Source organism: Achroia grisella, unplaced genomic scaffold (assembly GCF_030625045.1).
Source record: "Achroia grisella isolate CSIRO2021 unplaced genomic scaffold, CSIRO_AGI_Agris_v1 utg1107, whole genome shotgun sequence".
In the NCBI taxonomy this organism is placed as follows: domain Eukaryota; kingdom Metazoa; phylum Arthropoda; class Insecta; order Lepidoptera; family Pyralidae; genus Achroia; species Achroia grisella.
This window is the reverse complement of record NW_026712578.1, coordinates 403,361-416,351: the sequence shown is the minus strand read 5'-3', so window position 1 is coordinate 416,351 and position 12,991 is coordinate 403,361. Positions and strand designations below refer to the sequence as shown.

The 12,991-nt window shown below is 35.7% G+C and overlaps 2 protein-coding genes across 2 annotated transcripts in view; one reads left to right on the top strand and one right to left on the bottom strand.

Annotated features, from left to right (window-relative positions):
• Positions 1–12,991, top strand: part of LOC131849342 (nephrin) — a 328,927-nt gene that overhangs the window by 167,118 nt on the left and 148,818 nt on the right. The window contains exon 5 of the mRNA XM_059199397.1: positions 12,725–12,883. Within this exon, the coding sequence (XP_059055380.1) occupies positions 12,725–12,883 (159 nt within the window). The remainder of the gene's footprint in view (positions 1–12,724; positions 12,884–12,991) is intronic.
• Positions 1–12,991, bottom strand: part of LOC131849327 (spherulin-2A-like) — a 254,387-nt gene that overhangs the window by 199,422 nt on the left and 41,974 nt on the right. The gene's annotated exons all lie outside the window — the stretch shown is intronic.

Here is a 12,991-nt window from a genome sequence, read left to right as displayed (position 1 = left end):
GATTGTTTGTATCGGTCGAGGTATTTTCTATGTATAATATGTATTTATTTACAACAAAAAAAGGTATCCATGTATTTATATCAGTTGTCTAGTACCCATAACAGCTCTGCTTAGCTTGGGACTAGATGGCGCTGTGTGAATTGTCCTGAGATATTGTTATTATTTCTTAAACATCAAAAAAAATTATTGTTTGTATTATTTTAACTTTTTAAAATATTTAAATTATGTTTTCTTAAATAATTTAAATATTTTTTTAAAAGTATTTAGATAATGATTAACACGGCGTGGTTAATTTACTCGACTTATATAAAAGGAGGCAATTCTAGTTTCTAATTTTCAAAACATGACATTTTTCTATTTAATTGAAGAATATATATGAGCTTACCAAATATGGCAATCGGATAACAAAATCTAGAGAATGTCACTGGATTTAGACTATAGCACTAGACTTAAAATATCTGGGCAATCTAAAACTTGGCAGTAATAATGTTTTGCAGCTGTAATGTGGGGTGGCCTGTATCAATACAGATCTTATCTCATCTCGCTTCCGGTGCCTTTTATGAAACCGGTGCTTGTACAATTCTTGGCAAGTTTTTATTGTCGTTGATCCTGTTTCAATGGATTCATTTCTGTTTATTTATTGTGGTACAGCTATAGATGTAATAATTATGCGCAATATATATTTTTTTTAAAACACAGCACCCACAATATAAGGGGAATTGCAAGTACGTTGTCGGCCTTTTAAAAAGGAATAAGCTCTTTTCTTGAAGGTTTCAATATCGTATCGGTTCGGAAATACCATTGCTGGAAGGTGATTCCACAATGTGGTTGTGCGAGGCAAAAAGTTTCTAGAAAACCGTACTGTGGAAGACCGCCATTCATCCAGATGATCAGGATGGATTTCAGTTTCTGGCGGGTGGTACGGTGGTGAAACTCAGCAGCTGGTATTAATCCGAACAATTCCTCAGAACACTCCCCGTAATATATGCGGTAGAAAATGCACAGAGATGCAATATCTCGCCGCAAAGCCAATGGGTCGAGTCTGTCACATAGACGTTGATTATAATAATAATATCCCTCGTCCCTATAATATATCCCTTATCGTCAAGTCCAAATAGCGCTGTTTGAATACCTACGATTATCATTATACTGGGGAAAGGAACTGTTAGTAATGTGGACATGACCCTATGAGTCAGGTTGACCTCCACGCGGTTCCCCCTGGAAACCATCGTGATAAATTCCTGGTGAATTTGTCACGATGGGCTAACTGACCTGACCTCATGCTCATCCTATCATCCTCCACTGGTGCCCCGCTAGCGTAAACCGTTAGCGCAGTTTGACGCTCCATTCCATTATCATCCATAAAAAAAAAACTCGCCCCGGCTTCACAAGGATGTACATGTATTATATATATAAAACTTCCTCTTGAATCACTCTAACTATTAAAAAAAAACCGCTTCAAAATCCGTTGCGTAGTTCTAAAGATTTAAGCATACATAGGGACGGACAGACAGCGACAGCGACTTTGTTTTATACTATGTAATGATTATTATTGTAATTGTGAGTGTTATGTTTCTTATCATCTGCCTAAAAAATACAATTTTAATTCATGCAATCGTTTGATTAAAAATATCTTTAGAAAGGCTATTTTTATGTCAAAAAAAGCAGGCGAAGTCGCGTGATGCAACTACATTTACAGTAGACAATTATTCGCATTGATACGAAACTAAATAATTAAATGAGATAGAAATTAGCAAGGATCTATTTAATGTGGACAGTAGAGCGGGCAACAGATAAAACAGTGTTTCATTAAGGAGAAAATACGTTATCCATTACTATTTCCGAAGTCCCATCATGTTTAGTGGTTGCTTCCTCTGTACATTAATCTTTGTGGCGTTTGGCTTGTAAAAAGAAACAACTTCCCATTGTCATATATTAAATAGATTTTTTCGTAATCGACCTCTGTGGTTTAGCGGTTTAGCACACCGCTTTACGCCCAATGGTCGCGGGTTCGATTCTCGCACGGCACAAACATTTGTATTCATGAGTATGATTGTTTTTATCGGTCTGGGTGTTTTCTATGTACAATATGTATGTATTTCATCATCATCATCATCATCGCAGCCCGGAAGACGTCCACTGCTGGACATAGGCCTCCCCCAAAGATCTCCACGACGATCGGTCCTGCGCTGCTCGCATCCAATGCCTTCCCGCGATCTTGACCAGATCGTCGGTCCACCTTGCTGGAGGCCTTCCCACGCTGCGTCTTCCGGTCCGTGTATGTATTTACGAAAAAAAATATATGTATTTGTATCAGTTATCTAGTACCCATAACACAAGCTTTAGCTAGCTTAACTTGGGTCTAGATGGCGCTGTGTGAATTGTCCTGAGATTATTATTATATGTCCCACGCCACTTTATTACAGAGTCCCCAATTTTGCAAGATTCATCATTGCAGCTCCGCTCCTAGTGACTGTACCATGCTATAATCATTAGGAAGAAGGCGATAGTTAGTAACGTGGAGTCATGACCCCATTACCAGCAATATACCATGTTAGATTTACCTCCACGCGGTTCCCCCTGGAAACCTTCGTGATAAATTCCTGGAGAATGTGCCACGATGGGCTAACTGACCTGACCTCACGTTCATCTTATCATCCTCCACTGGTACCCCGCCAGCGTAAACCGTTAGTACAGGCGGGTGCACCATTCTATTATCATCTATAAAAAAAACCACTAGGGGGTAAGGGGATTGTTAGTAACGTGGACTTATGACCCCATTACTAGCATTATACCATGACCGGTTGACCTCCACGCGGTTACCCCTGGAAACTATCGTGATAAATTCCTGGTGAATTTGTCACGATGGGCTAACTGACCTGACCTCATGTTCATCTTATCATCATCCACTGGTACCCCGCCAGCGTAAACCGTTAGTACAGGCGGGTGCACCATTCTATTATCATCTATAAAAAAAACCTAGTGGTTTTTCGTGATAAATTTTAACCTTCGTGATAAATTCCTGGTTAATTTTCCACAATGGACTAACTGACCTGACCTCATGCTCATCTTATCATCCTCCACACACGGGTGCACCATTCCATTATCATCGAAAAAAAAAAGAAAATCCACCAAATTTCATTCTAAACCCGAAATATTCTTGAAAATTTCATAAAAATTAGTGTATTCCATATATTATTAAGTTATATGTCGCATTTAAGAATTTCAACATCGTACTTTGGTGCCAAAAACTCTAGATATGCATCAAGCGAAATAACACAGATACTTGGCATGCTATCCGAGCGTATTGTTATTGTTTTTTATTCTGTTTTGTTTTACAATCTCGTCGGGCTTTGTTAAATTCGTTATTGATTTTTTGGGATTTTCTACGTACACCACTTTGCTACGTGTGGATACTTTTTATGTTATTTCTTACTAGACTTCCTAAAAAAGAGTGTATTTATATTGAAATCTACTTAAAAAGAGGAAATTCTTAATGACTGTTGTGTATAGAAACTACGAGATCTGGATAACAACTGCTTTGTTAATAGCTAGCTTTTGCCCGCGGCTTCGCTCACGTTAATTTAGCCCCTTAGGCGTGGAATTCATCAAAATCCTTTCTTAGGAGATGCCTACGTCATACGCTTTATGCATGCAAAGTCTCAGCCCGATCGGTTTAAAATAGACAAAGTTTCATACAAACTTTCATCCCCTATTTTATCCCCTTGGGGGTAGAATTAATCAAAATCCTTTCTTAGCGGATGCCTAGGTCATAACATCTACCTGCATGCCAAATTTCAGCACGATCCGTCCAGTGGTTTGGGCTGTGCGTTGATAGATCACTATGTCAGTCACCTTTGAGTTATATATACATATATAGACTAGATGTGCCCGCGACTTCGTCCGCGTAATTTGTCGATACTTTCATCTCCCTTTTCAACACCTTACAACACTTGTTTTGTATTAAAAAGTAGCCTATGTTCTTTCTCAGGTTCTAGACTATCTGTGTACCAAATTTCATTTAAATCGGTTCTATAGTTTTGGCGTGAAAGCGAGATAGACAGACAGACAGAGTTACTTTCGCATTTATTAGATATGTACTTAAATAAAAAGTAAGAACTGAAACATAAACACCCTCTACAATGACTGCTTATTTACATATGTAAAATACATATGTATTTTATATAATATATGTATTTTTTATATACAACTGTATATAAGACTACGAGTTGGTGCAATTTGGAAATTATTATATGGTTTCTATTAATTTGTGTAATAGAAGAAAATATCAAAATTTCTTTTTACGACATATTGTTATTTCACGTATACAATATTTTAATAAGAATTTCATAGAAGAAAAACATATCAAAATTCTTTGACTGATATACGTGAAAAAACCAAAGAACTAAACAGATGAAGCCAGCTACTTCAGTATATATGACGACCTCGGTGGTCTAGCGGTATAGCACACCGCTTTACGTCCGATGGTCGTGGGTTCGATTCCTCGCACGGCACAAACATTTGTATTCATGAGTATGATTGTTTGTATCGGTCTGGGTATTTTCTATGTATATTATGTATGTATTTACGAAAAACATATCTATGTATTTGTATCAGTTATCTAGTACACATAACACAAGCTTTAGCCAGCTTAACTTGGGACTAGATGGCGCTGTGTGAATTGTCCTGAGATTATTATTATTATATGGCACATAAAAACAAAAAGTTACTGCTAAAATTAATTGTAATTTTTACTACAATTCACACAAGCAAAGCCACGAGTCACAGTTAGTAAAATCATAAAATTGTTGACAAGGAAGTCGAGACATTAATTTTGCAGGGATGAAGCAGAAGATATCTCAAAATAACAAATATTTCATCCCCTCAGGCATCTACAGCCACCCTCACTACCTCAGCCGTGGCCTCGTAGGGGAAATTATTTTTTTATTGCATTAATAAAAACATGGAATATGCAGTATTATCGTGTCGAAAGAAATTGATAAAAACCAACCTAGTTTAGTTTTTTTTTGTTGTAGATGTTTTTTTATTGATGACTAGATACTCGCCCCGGCTTCGCGCGGGCGTACATCTAAATATATATAACTTAAAGGTGACTGACATAGTGATCTATCAACGCACAGCCCAAACCACTGGACGGATCGGGCTGAAATTTGGCATGCAGGTAGATGTTATGACGTATGCATCTCCTAAGAAAGGATTTTGAATAATTCTACCCCCAAGGGGATAAAATAGGGGATGAAAGTTTGTAAGAAACTTTGTCAATTTCAAACCGATCGGGCTGAGACATTGCATGCATAAAGCTACTATGACGTAGGCATCCCCTAAGAAAGAATTCTGATGAATTCCACCCCTAAGAGGATAAATTATCGCGAGCGAAGCCGCGGGCAAAACCTATTATATATATAAAACTTCTTCTTGAATCGCTCTATCAATTTAAAAAACGCCTCAAAATCCGTTGCGGCCTTGATCTGGTCTGTCCATCTCATTGGTGATCTACCTGGCCTAGGCCTGTTGCCTTCCACTTTTCCCTGCACTACGAGACGCTCTATGGAGTCATTACCACCTCGAGATACGTGGCCGAAGAAGGTCAGAATGCGTGATTGCACTGTGGTTGATAGGCGCTCTCTGATGCAGAGTTCTATTTCTATATATATGGAATTATTTGTACGAAACTTTGTCCACGATATTCCTAGCATCCGTCTCCAGCACCACATCTCTAACGCATCAACTTTCTTCTCCGTTTCACGAAGAGTCCATGTCTCCGACGCATATAGGAAAATGGGGAATATTAGGCAATAAACGAGTCTAGTTTTCATTGTCTTGGTAATGTTCCTATTACGCCAGATCTTTTTCATTTTATCCATAGCAGACCTAGTGATCAAATGATATACATCCTCTAAAATACACCCAGGCGGATTCGAACTATCATACTCAACTTTCGAGGAATCGAACCCGTGACCATTGGATGTAAGCCGGTGTGCTAAACCACTATACCACTATACCACAAAACATATCAAACGAAGCAGAAATAAAGTAACAGAAGAATTTATCACTGTTTTCTATTTCCCACCTCTTAAACTTACAGAACACTCGTGTAGAATAATTAATTCCCTTTGTACAGAATTAGAGTTCTTGCCGGTGTATCTATGTTTATCTCGACGCCCAACTAATTATGGGCCAGCCGTAGAAACAGTTGAGAAAAAGTTTTGTTACAAGTTGTTTAGCGAGTTTTTTTTCTATATTTGTGCGATGTAATCCTTTAGATAGCTCTATTAGAATTTGTTTATTCTTGATTATTTTACAATGTAATTTTGTTTTTGTATTGAATTAATATTTGATGGTGGAAACTAGGGTGACCGTTCAATAAAGATCATATTGTCTGTAAGAGGTCGTTTTAAGCAATAAGGCCGCCCTTTCTTAAGCCATTTATGTAGTCTTATTTTTGTATTTAATTTTTTCAATGCGCCATAGCAGATTATATTATTATTATATCATACTAGCTGACGCACGCAACTTCGTCTGCGTTTAATTTCCTCATCTTTTGCAATAATTTTCATTGCAGCTCCGGTTTGATCGTAGTGTAATGTTATATAGCTTAACTAGCTACTCGCCCCTGGCTTTGCACGGATACATGTGTATTATATATATAAACCATCCTCTTGAATTAACTTAACTGTATCTACTAAAAAAAATCGCTTCAAAATCCGTTGCGTAGTTTTAAAGATTTAAGCATACATAGAGACGGACAGACAGCGACAGCGACTTTGTTTTATACTGTGTAATGAAGCCTTCCTCGACAAATGGATTATACAACATAAAAATATTTTTTCAATTAGAACCAGTAGTTACTGAGATTATCGCGTTAAAACAAGCAAACGAACACTTTAGCTTTATAATATTAGTATAGATATTGGTAATAAGAACGGCTTATCGATTATTATTATTACCATCTATAAGTATTGTATTCTGCGAATAAATGATTTGATTTGATTTGATTCGATCTATATTTCTTCTTTAATAATAATAATAATTCTAACGTCTTCTTATTCCGTAACCCCTCTTACACTTGGCTAAGATCCGTGGTGATGAACCCTGACTCTTTTTGCCACGCACAACCACATTGTGGAATCACCTTCCAGCAATGGTATTTCCGAACCGATACGATATTGAAACCTTCAAGAAAACAGCTTATTCCTTTTTAAAAGGCCGACAACGTACTTGCAATTCCCCTGGTGTTGCGGCTGCTCATGGGCGGCGGTAATCACTTACCATCAGGTGAGCCGAATGCTCGTTTGTCCCCTGTGTTAGAAAAAAAATCTTTTAGATCAAGTAAAAGAAGAGAAAAAAGAGTAATAATAATAATAACTTATTGCGCATAGAGAGCAGAAAAATTCGTTTCAAAGTGTTGTGAAACCAGGTAGAAATACTTATATGTACAGATGTTTTCACTAGCAATAGGACCACTGGTTCCCATTCTTTACTGTCCCATCTCCCCAGTCCCCATCCCCAGTCCCCTCTCCCCACTCCCCTCTCCCCAGTCCCCAACGTTAACTTAAATGGTACTAAGTACTAAAATTAACTTAATAGGTTGTTTAAATAATAAAAATGTTGTTAATTAAGGCAGACCAGAGTCCATGGGGTAAACGAAACTTTAATTGTAACCCTTTTAGGTAATTTGTTAAGTACATTTTTATTCTTTGCTATAAACGAACACATAAAAAGAAGTTATAACTTTGGTACACTTTGTAGAAAGTCTTTAAATTACATATGAGACATCTATTTCAGTCGCAAGAGCTTGCTGTGCTGTTTCGGTTTAAGGGTGAAAGAAGGCAGTGAAATTACAAGAGACCTTCCATTAATCACTTGAGGCTCGAAAGGGGTAGGAATTGGCAAAAATCACAAATAACAAGGGAGGAGGGATTGCAATAAGATATTACGTGTTTTTTTTCATAAAACGAGCGATTTGTAAACCGAAAGTCGACGTGTAGTCTGAATTGCTTTTCTAGAATCCAATTAGATTATACCTGTATTGAAATATAATATTCTAATAATAAAACTCACTTTAGGTGTTAAAAATACACGTAATTTGGGGAGGTAACGTAGGGGAAGGGCCATCCCTATTTTTGAGGATATTTTTGTGTCTAACTAAGAATGTTCATATTAAATTTAGCCTGAAAACAAATTAAGATTTTATAATTCTTGACACACTAATGTGTTAAATAAAATCTGTTAAAATAAAATACAGGGGAGTGAGAAAAATATTTCTTTCCGAAGTCGGGTAATGGTTAACCATTGCGGTCTCAAATCACATTAGTTTGCCGTGGCTCCGTTAACCACAAAAAGATAGAACAAAGATAGAGCAGCCCCTAAGTTGACAGCCACTGGCCGCAACAAAGCAGTTCTCACCTTTGTGCGTCGCCAGGGGAGCGTAACCGTTGGTCGCTAGACAACAATATCCTGTTACATTATCAACAATTTATAAACTTACAGCGATTTTAAAATAGTTACTTCAAACATATGAACCTAGTAAAATTTCATAATATATATAAAAATAGAATTATATTAAAAAACACCTATTCTTAAACTGTATCTTTAAGAATATATTGAAATTTCAATATATTCTTTTCACATTAAATTAAAACAGTTTTGTTCATATCGGTCATATACAGTCTTACGATTACATTTTTCAATATACGTAAATTTAGAATCGTCTTTTGAGGCAAAAAGAACACCAAAACAATACAAATATTCTTTTGCAATGACTTTGACAGCCTCGGTGGTCAAGCAGTTTAGTACATAACTTTACATTCGATGGTCGTTGGTTCAATTCCTCGCTCGGTGCTACCATTTATTATTATGTATTCATGAGTATGTTTATTTGTATCAGGTATTTAGGTGTTTTCTATGTATATTATGTATGTATTTTCAAAAAAATCTATATAAATATTTACATCAGTAGTCTAGTAGATACTGATAACACAAGCTCTGCTTACCGTGGCGCTGTGTTAATTGTCCAGTGTTATTTATTTGATAATGTATCTTGATTTTAATTTTAAACGCTACCTGACATGACTTGTACCGCATGTGTTATAGAAACTCATTTTGTCTCAGGTAAATTTGTACGCCGTGTTACCCTCAGAGTAGCCAGAAGATCTTGGTCGCTCTAATTACCTTGTATTTTGATATGACTTGTCATCTACTAGATTTATATTTTAATTAAAAGGGGTAGTAACAAGGGTAATTATGCTGCGAATAGCGTAACAAGGTAAATATAATAATAAATAATAATAATAACCCTACAATATGTACATAACACCATCTAATTCCAAGCTAAGCAGAGCTCGTGTTATGGGTAATAGACAACTGATATAAATAACTAATATACATTTTTTTTATAAATACATACATAATATTTAAATTCAAAACTCATATCTGTTGTAACTGGCTAATCAGATATGTATTTTATATTCTAAATTTGTATTTGAATTTATAGTTCTTTTATATTACATTCTTGTTTTTGATACTTCAATTCCTTCTTTCTATTCTGTTATGTCAGTAGTCTATATTAATATATATTTTTCTCCGTTTACCTAGTCTTTTTTCTTATTACATGAATAAACTACAACAATATCTTTATTCATGTAGGTCTCTTACAGATTCTTATATAAATAAAAAACATCCAGAAACATACAAACAATCATACTGTTGAATAAAAATGTACGCAACTTGTTAGGAATCGAACCAGCGATCGGAAGCAGTGTCTTACAGCACTAATCCACTGGGCCTTAAAAATCCTTTCTATTCGGTTTAATTATAGATACTTAAGCGAAATCGCATGCAGAAATTAGTCATCTATTATAAATCATTATCAATTCTCTATCCAATATTATAAAATGTAAGCAGATTTAGAATCTTTTAAAAGTTGTACAAAGAAGTTTTGTTAACAACACAAAAAATGTTATGATTAATGAATAAACTGTGACTTGTACATATTTCAGCTGGTTTTAAGTTCTAAAAGCTCGATACTCCATTAAACAAGTTAAGTCGTAACTCTATTCTCCCAAATTTGAATTTAAAAATGAATCTGTATTATTGTAAACATGTATAACATTCATTTGAAAAGAATACGAGCTGAGTTCCTTGTCAGTTCTTCTCATCTCGAAATCATTGCGAACTGACGGTAGATTTGACATATCATAAGTCTGTAATATACCTACATGAATAAAGATATTTTGAATTCGACCCACTTTGTGGTACTAAAAGACAAACCGATTTAAATTAAATTTTAGTACAATAACATTTCATTTAAATCGATATTGTACTTATGACGTGAAAGCGCGATAGACAGACAGTCTTACTTTCGCATTTATGATATTAGTAAGATGAAGGATAGTGAATAATGAAAGTTCACGTATATAGGTGATGGTCACCATTTACCATCAGGTATGACGTCGGATTCCTTGCAATTTATTACAAAAAAAAATGCGTATTATCTACATTTTTCGCGCCCATTCATTCGAGTGACATTTCGAATTGAAGGCGTAATTGCTGACTAAATCATTATTCAGCCACATTAATTTATTAATATAATCCGACATTTTTCCATTCGTAATATTTAATTTACGATCCCGGCAATTCCGTTGACTGGCTTTTAATTCCTTGAAAAATGGTTAAACGGTGTTTGAATAATAAAATACTTTAGTTTAATTCCATTGGAATTAATATTCGTGGAGTTTCATTATAGGAATTTCATTTATTTTAGTAATCATCATTATATAGTATAAAACGAAGTCGCTATCGCTGTCTGTTCGTCTCTATGTGTGCTACAATCTTTAAAACTACGCAACGGGTTTTGAAGCGGTTTTTTTAATAGATAGAGGGATTCAAGAGGAAGGTTTATATATATAATACAAGTACATTAGTGCGAAGCCGCGGCGAGTAGCTAGTAAATAATAAGAGAGGAAGAGGAAGACGTTTTGAAACAGTCAACAAGAGTGACAGAAATGGTTTAACTAAACAATATATAAAAAATACTTGTATTTTAAATATAGATAAGCAAATATACAAAATTGACAGTGAATCTTGTTGTAGGTTATATGTATTTTGATACTTCCCATAGGTGTATACCTATATTGTCTTAAAAAACAACCTAAGTGGCGAAGTACAGCTAGCGTTTTATAAAAATGAAGGTTAGTTAGTTTGTTAGAACATGCTTTTATATCCATTATACAGTAAGAAAATGTAACATTCATTCATAATTTCGGAGCCACGCTCTCGTCTCAAAGAAAATGTGTACATTTTAATACATAATAAAATAAGGCGGTCTTACTGTCTTTTAGACAGTTTACGCAGTCCCATATAGTGAGGCTAAGCTAAGCTAAGCAGGAATAGAATAGAATAGAATATCATTTATTCAAATAAACTTAATTTAAGCACTTTTGAATAGTCATAACAATTTGTTTTTTATCTACCACTCGTTCGGAAAGCTGTCTCATCACAAGAAGAACGAGCAAGAAACTTGTGTGTTGCTCTTTTAAATAATCCTTGTAAGTTTACATTTACAAGTCGAAACGTGTGAATACAAACTACCAACAAGCACTAATTTTTTAGGTCAAATATAAATATGCAATAAGATTAAATCAGTCGTAGTGATAAGAGCAGACCAGTCCCTACACGCAGCACTCGTTCACGAGTATGACGGATGAGCCAGCCATCACTGCGCTCGATCATATTTTAGGGAGCCCAATGACCCGGCCCACCACGCCGCCACATGTCTGGACATTTTAGTGAGCATGACTACTCATTCCACTCGACCACGTCACAGCTTCAAAAATTACTATATGGTAGTTACAGTATTCGCACTTTACATGAGGATGCATGCGGCAATCAATACAAAAGCCGCTACGCTATCATATATCAAGAAAGCAGTATGAAAAATAAATTATAACGTTGTCCGCAAATAAACTTATTCTTGCTATATATTGCTATCTCTATAAATTCATCTATCTTGGGCTATATCTATTCAGGGCTTGTGTTAAGGGAAATAGCCAACTAATACTTAGATACATTTTTTTTAGAAATATACTAGCTGTACCGGCAAACGTTGTTTTGCCTTAAAATAAAAAAAAAAAATTAGGGGTGGACTACCCCTAACATTTAGGGGGATGAAAAATAGATGTTGGCCGATTCTCAGACCTACTCAATACGCTCACAATTTCATGAGAATCGGTCAAGCCGTTTCGGAGGAGTATGGGAACGAAAACTGTGACACGAGAATTTTATATATAAGATATATAATATACATAAGAAACACACAGACCAATATGTTGTGGGGTAATGATACGATGTTGGCAGTTGAGACGATTTATATTTCAGATGATAATAGTCTGACAACATGTACTCATGAAAACAAATATAAATAATACTGTGCGAGGAATCGAACTTGCGACCATAGGAAAGTAAGGCAGTGTGCTAAACCGCTACACCAATGTGTAGTAATGACCTTCAAATTGCCTTATTCTTTCTATTGCTAACTTTACTTTTATTATAACACTCAGATCAATACGAATAAACTCAGGAATACAGATGTTTGTACTGTGCAAGGAATAAAACTTGCGACCATAGGAAAGTCAGGTGGGCTAAACCGCTAGATCATTGTTAAATTGCAACTATATATTGCTAACTTTACTCTGTTTGTTCACAGCGCCACCCACGGCTGTGGAGATAACGAATCACCCGCCAAACTCGAAGATAGAAGTGAAGCAGGGTGAAACAGTATCTTTGGAGTGTATGGTGAAGAATGCGAAGCCAGCTGCCAAAATCGTGTGGTACAGGGGTAACGTGGAGTTTAAGGGAGATAAAGGTAAGTAATAATCTGTACTAATACTAGCTGATCCGCGCAATTTTGTCTGCTTTTCATTTCTCCACCTTTTCCAATATTTTTCATTGCAGCTCTGCTCCTATTGGTCGT